This window comes from Nannospalax galili, unplaced genomic scaffold (genome assembly GCF_000622305.1).
Source record: "Nannospalax galili isolate Female #2095 unplaced genomic scaffold, S.galili_v1.0 scaffold521, whole genome shotgun sequence".
Lineage (NCBI taxonomy): Eukaryota > Metazoa > Chordata > Mammalia > Rodentia > Spalacidae > Nannospalax > Nannospalax galili.
Window position 1 is genome coordinate 1,468,296 of NW_008344634.1, and position 7,406 is coordinate 1,475,701.

General features: G+C 36.2%; 1 protein-coding gene across 1 annotated transcript in view; it reads right to left on the reverse strand.

The window, feature by feature from the left end:
* Glra2 (glycine receptor alpha 2) overlaps positions 1–7,406 on the reverse strand; it is a 231,617-nt gene that overhangs the window by 184,562 nt on the left and 39,649 nt on the right. The window contains exon 4 of the mRNA XM_008840892.1: positions 1,515–1,582. Coding sequence (XP_008839114.1) covers positions 1,515–1,582 — 68 coding nt within the window. The remainder of the gene's footprint in view (positions 1–1,514; positions 1,583–7,406) is intronic.

Sequence of the window (7,406 nt, forward strand, 5' to 3'; positions counted from 1 at the left end):
TATATATAAAATGGTTTTTAATTTTCCAGTAAAAAAAGAAGTGGTAAAAGGTAAATTAATTCTCCCTAGGATCAAGTATGCCACACAGTATAGTCATTTATTAAGCATGATCTTAGTAGCCTAAAAGAGAAAATTCTCCCCAAATATTTTTTTTCACTCTCAATGGCAATAATATGCTCACTTTTCACTCTTGACTGTTACTAGGACATTAATTACCATAATATTTGTTCAAACTCAATGATATTTTATTTTGATCTCTTCTAACACTATGGCTATATGATTTTCATAGACATGTAAATTAAGCACAAGCAATTGACTAAGAATTTAGAACATGTGTATACGAAACAAATATCTCGCCTCAAATGCAATCTCCATACAATGGCCTAGTGGAATGTGGAGTTAACCTAATGATTTAACAGCCCGGGTCACTGGCAACATGGTCATAACATTTATAATGCATCTTTACAGATTGTTTGGTGCCTGAAATTTAGTTCAAATGCATGAAAGATGTTCACACATAACCTTTGATGAGTCTTTGATTACGTTTATCCTTTTCAAAGCTGTGCAAATGGTGTATGTAATTGCTATAGTGTTGATATTACTTTCAACTGCCAACAGAATTATGTGTGCATGTATGAATTTGGCTGTGTAGGTGTGTGAACTTTTGAATTTCTCACCTTGGCTTATATATTAATATATGTAACAGAGGCTTGATGATGCTCAAATTTCTATAATACGTAAAGGGCTGCCAATGTCAAGCATGTGTCAAACTTTGAAAACTATAAAATATGTGAATATCTAATAAAACATTGGAGATTCACATATTGTAATACTCTTCAACATACACCATGGTTATTATGTTTATTTTTGATGATTCTGCCAAAACTTAACAAAAATTATGTATTTACAAAATTTCCCTGGGCTAGTGGATAAAAGCTCATTGAATATTGTTTTAAATTTTTTATTTATTTTTATGTGTATGAGTGTATTTTCTGCATGTTTATGAGTGCACCTGTGTCATGCAGTGCCAGCCAAGGACAGAAGGTGTCAGATCCCCTGGAACTGGAGTTACAGTTGGTTGTTAGCCATCATTTGGTTGCTGAAATTTGTCTTCTGCAAGAACAGTCAGTGCTCTTAACGGCTGAGCCATCTCTCCAGCATGAAGATCATTGAATTTTAATTTATAACTCCTTGACATATTATTTTAGAAAGTAAAGGATTATCAATGGCTGTTTTTAGAGGGGAATGAAGTTGGAAATTGGCACTCAGTAAATGTCACATAAATATGCAACAGTGCTCTGTGATCCCATATCCCATTCCTTCACACGATGGCTTCAATGCTCAGTCCCACTCACCATTGTAGTTTCTGCTATTGACCCAAAGCTGTTGATAAATATGTTGCAGGTAACATTTACAGGAGGCCCTGCAAGTTGAACAATAGAAAATTTGACAGGTTGTGTTCATGACATAATTGAGTCACGTTTTTCTCTTGCCAGTGGCATTGTAGCACTTACCATGGTAGTTTCTGTGACTGATCCAAAACTGTTGATAAAAATATTGCAAGTAACGTTTACTGGAGGACCTGCAGAATGCAATAAGAATATTGCAATAGACATTGAAGCAAAAGTACAGCTCCATTAACATCTGTGGTTAAAGGTGTAAATAAAATGAAAATGATGATGTGACTGCAAAAATAAATTACCCAGAAGTGCATGATAACAGTCTCACTAGAATTTTGAATAGTGACAGTTAAGCAATGATGACTTACCTTCCAAGAGTTTTGAATTTGGAAAATATAAGCTAAGATTATTTAATTAAATTCATTGGCATTCATTGTTTGATGGGCTTTTGTTGACCTTAGGATCATCAATGCTTAGGCACTAACAATAGTAACAAAATTACATGGATCATGGACTCGACATAAGGTTACATTTTGGGTTACAGATGGGTCAGGATCATCCCTCTTCTGTGTAATATCCATCAAATCAGTGGTTAAATTAAATTCTGATTTTTAGTTTGATTCTCTTGACACCTCTGAATTTACCCCTTTTCTTCTACATATACTCTGACCCCTGACAGAAATGATGGGCAGAAATATAAAATAAACAAAATCCACTGATATTAAGACAAACACAGGCAGAAATGCCATTTGGTGTCCATACTGTTGGTTGGTGTAAAGCAAGTATTACATTATAGACATGCTTTGAACAAGGTAAGAGTCCACTTTTCTCTCCAGAGACTTGGGGATTAGTAGGCTGCCACTAGCTTTATTTTCCTCTTGCATTTATTTATTTATTTATTTATTTATTTATTTATTTAGCTGTCCTAGAACTCACTATGTAGACCAGGCCGGCCTTGAACTCACAGAGATCCACCTTCCTCTGCCTCCTGAATGCTGGGACTAAAGTCATGCACCACCACGCCCAGCTCCTCTTGCTTTTTATTAACAGGTAAATCGCTGATGATTCCATTTCATGTTTTTCTGGGGAGTGTGGGTATGGCCTCCAAGAAGATTTCTCTAATGCTTTCTGAGATAAGAAAAGACTGTTGCAAACAGTCTATTCTAATGCAGAAATGTCTTTCTTTACTTAAGGAAGTCTCATTAGTTTAGTGCAAACAACACCTCAGTTGGTAGTTGGCTCTGTACTCAACCAGCTAGTAGGGTTTGAGTGAAGAGTTTGGCATGAGGTCTCCCTCAAAGGTTGGTAGTAAAAATTTAAGTTGCGGCCACATTTGAGTACCACATCTTTAAACTTTGTAAGTCTGAGTTGGGTGCATGAAATGAGGAAAGGAAACTTAGGGTAAAGTAGCTATACAGGTTCACAAGGAAGAGCTTTTGATAAAACCAGAAACAAGCTTTGGCCTAAAAAATAGATGTTGGGGCTGGAGAGATGGCTCAGTGGTTAACAGCAGTGGCTGCTCTTGCAGAGGACCTGGGTTTGATTATTAGCACCCAAATGACGGCTTACAGCTGTCCATAACTCCAGTTCCAGGGGCTCCAATGCCTCCTTCTGATCTCCACTGGCATTGTACGACACGGGTGCACTGACACACATTCAGGCAATATCCTCATACACATGAAATAAAAAAATAAATAAAATATTTTAAAAATAGTTCTTTTTCTCTGTAATAAAATGAGTTCGCTTTTTAATTAAAACAATATGCTTGTTGTAGATGTTTGCAGGCTCAGAATCACAGGCACCACCATATTACCAAAGCAATTTTTAGCTTGGGTAGATGACAACTTTGAAGGACTCCAAGTGTTAATTTAGCATGTACCAACATGATTCTTCTCCATGTTCACTTCCTACTCTGCTTTATTTCATTATTTTTGTGTCTTTTGGTTACTTGCAATAAAACAAAACAAAACAAAAAAATGAGTCTTTAATTGCCTTCTAGTTTGTCACAAATATATATTCTGCTAGTAAGAAATAAATTTGACAAGGTAGAGGTAAGTCATGAAATTTGTGTATGATTTTTTCTCTCTCCACAAGGAAATACTTTCCTAATTTTTTTTTAATTTTTATGTGTATTTTGCCCACATGTGTGTCAGTTCATATGTGCATGAAATGCTGGAGGAGTACAGAAGAGGGCATGTGATTCCTTAGACCTAGAGTTATAGATGATTATTAGCTACCCTGTGGATGCTGGGAACTAAACTCAGATGCTCTCTGCAAGGGCAGTCAGTGCTCTTAACCACTAAGCCTTCTCTCCAGTTCCAGAAATACCTCTTTTAGATCAGCCTATTGGAAAGCTTTCATGAATTTTTATGTGAAAATTAGAAAATGATGAGAAGATTGAAACTGAAAAAAATAAATGTCATTTAAAAATACTCATCCAACTTATTTCACAATGTCATCACATTTTAAATGAGGAACTTGAAATTTTAAATTTTTAAACTTTTGTGTGTTTTGACTATTTTGCCTGCAGGTATGTACCCACTGCTTCTGTAGGCCAGAAGAGGGAATTGTACCTCTTGGAATTGGAGGTCTGGATGGCTTTTAGCTGCCATGTGAATGTTGGGAACAAAACTCCAGTCCTTTGTAAGAGCAGCCTGTGCTTTTAAATGCTGTGGCACCTCTCCAGTCCCAGAACTTGAAATTTTAAACATTGATTGTCAAGTATTGAAAATTATCTATTTGTCTAGCCTACCCAAATGGCTTGGAAACATTTAAAATTCTCAGTCATATTATCATTTGTTTTTATATTTCCTGGTAATTAGCAGTGTGAGTATATTTCTGAAACTCAAAATATTTTTGAGCTATCACATATTTATATACTATGCTAAAGATATTAACATTTTCTGCTTTATGAAGTTGAGGAGATGGCTTATTTGGTAAAGTGCTTGCTGCAAGTATAAGGACTTCAGTTCATTTCCACTAAACTACATTTTCTTAAAAGCCAGGTATATTGGCATGTGCTTGTAATCCCAGCACTAGGGAAATGGAGACAGGCAAATTTCTGGGGCACACTGACTAGTCAGGTCTAACCTACTTTGCGAGGTGCATGTCAGTGGAGAGACCCTGTCCTCACAAAAGTGGATGACACCTGAGGTTGAGCATTGCCCTGCAGATAGACACCCATATACATGTGCATGTGTGTTCACAAAATGAACATGTACACACACACGTATACACATACACAAATTATCTGGCTTATTCTTGACAAGAGAGAAGTTTTCTTACTGCTCTAGTAATATTTACAAATGAGAAAACTGGGGATTATAGAGGTTAAGAAACTTACTTAAAATCACATCACAGTGATTAGAAAACAGACTGGATGGATTCACAAATTTTGAACCCCTTTACTGTACTGCTTGCATTACAAATATCCTCTTTCCCTCTTGATCTACTAACCTTGTTATTTTACTTTTCTTGACATTTGACCTTTTCCGTTTTGGGCATTTTGTTTGAAGGAGCACGTGTATTTATTACATAAAAACTTGAAAAAGAAAAGCCTGGAGAAAGTAAGCAACTTTAAATGTAAGGGATTTATATACATATACTAAAAAGTGACATGGTAAACACCTCTGTATTTGATTCTTCAACAAGTAGGTGTTATTGTGATTGCATTACAAATGAGAAAACTGAGGCACAAAAAGTATAGTTATTTTTAATTGTCAAGTTGATACAACCTGGAATCATCTGGGATGAGAGCCTCAATGAAGGTTTGTATACATTAGGTGTACCTGTGGGCATGTCTGTGGGGGATTGTCATGACTGCTTTAATTGACCTGGGAATATCCACCCTAAATAACCTCAAAATGGCACCTTCTTCTAGGAGCTCTACCAAAAGGACATGGTTGAAGGAAAGCCTGTGGCTCACTTGGCCTTCACTCTTGCTGACAACTTCATCTACTCTGTTGTTGCCTCTGCTGATTCCTTCACTGAGATTAGAGGCAGTGTCTTCTGACTTCCAAGGTGGACTGGAGACCAGCAGTTCTCCAGAGATTCTCTAGGCCTTCCATGCCAGATTGGGATTGCTTAAGCACAGAGTCTCCTGGACTGACCAACTACTGGATTTTTGGCCTCTCTGGTGTGAGAGAGTCATTGTTGGACTGCTCCCACTGTATTGTGTAAGCCAATCTAATAAATTCCTTTTGATTTATATTTATTCTATTAGTCCTGTTCCTCACAGAACCTTGACTGATACTTAAACTGATTTTGCCAAGGTCGCAGCATTTATAAGTAAGCAGCAGAAATTTTCTAACTTTAATGATACTTTTCTTAACTCCATGGGTAACATTTCTGGAGTCAATAGAATTATCCTAATGATAGAAGCTACCTAAATAACAATATTTGATCTGCAAGTTCTCTAGATTGAAGGACAAAATTATGATTTCTTTCTAATTCACTTTTAAGTGTTATCTGTATTTTAAAATACAGTATCTGTATTTTAGTCCAATAATCTGCTTAGATGTTTTGATTGACAAGAAGATGTTCTTAGATGTGAAAGCCTTGTTATCTGTAGCATGTAGCACATATGTGCATGTGTATGTAGAGTTCAGAGGACAATTTGGGGTGTCGTTCCTTGTCAATCTTTCTTCTTTTATTTGGCCTAGACCTTTAGCAAGTAGACTAGACTAACTGGCCAAAGAGCTGCCAAGGATCCATCCACCTCTCTCTGCCTGCCACCTCATTATCACTATGATTATAAGCTCAAGCATGCCACTGCAACTTTTTAGAAGGGTTTTAGAGATCTAAACTCACACTCACTCATGTTTACACTGCAAACACTTTACCAACTGAGCCATCGCCCATCATTGCTTTTTCCTTACTTTCCCTTTCAAATAATTCATTGAAACTCTATAAAATAAACTAAATTTTGTGTAGTGATCTTGTTTTCAATTTTGCTGCATAAATGTATTACCGCTAGGAACTTTCATCTGGTTCTTTGGAAAGTTTTCTATATTTCTGACCTTATCACTTGTGAATAGCAATGATTTGACATCTTTCTGAATTTTGATACCATATTTTTTCCAGTTACAATCCCCTCATCAATCATTTTCTATTTTACACATGAAAATTCATGAAAGCTTTCCAATAGGCTGATCTGAGAGGGTGTGTGTGTGTGTGTGTGTGTGTGTGTGTGTGTGTGTGTTGTGTTACTTATTGCTCTAGATAAACCTTCCAATACCATGTGGAAGAGCAGTGGTGAAAGAGGGCATCCTTGTTTTCTTGATCATATAACAGGAAATCTGCCTTTCTCATGGATGGCTTATAGTTAGATCATGTTGTTAACTGTGAGCTTTCATAAATGCCCTTCATCATTTTGAAGAAATTTCCTTCTGTTCCTATTTTTCTGATCCATAGATGATTTTGAGTTTTAGAATTACCTTTGCTGCATCAAGTGAGATAACTGTGCTTTTTTCTTCATTCCATTAATGTGGTATATTACTTTAATTCATTTCTGTTGAGTCATCTTTGCATTCCCAGTGTAAATCTCAGTTGGTCATAGTGTACTGTCAAATATTGAATGCTAATATTTTATTGACAATTTCACATATATCTCATAAAACATACAAATCTGTTATCATCTTGTTATGATTTTTAAAAAATAATTTCTTTAGCATTTCATACATGCATACAAAGTGTTTTGATCAAATCCATGCCCACTCCCTCCCCTCCAACTCCTCCCATATCTCCCCATCACATTTTTCTGATAACTTTGTATACTCTTTCTTCTTTGATTTATTTATTTTTATGGGACTTTTTGCTACTCTAACATCCCCCCACCTGAAGATGTAACCCTAAAGAATTTTAAGGATTAGATAAAAGCTCCCAAATAATTTTGACATTTTTGGCCTTTGGAATGGAGTAAGTTGCTAAGAGGCCCAAGGACATTGTGAGTTTTAGCCAAGAAACTGACTACTTTTCTTTGGGGTCTTTTTACCCTAACTGCCTAGC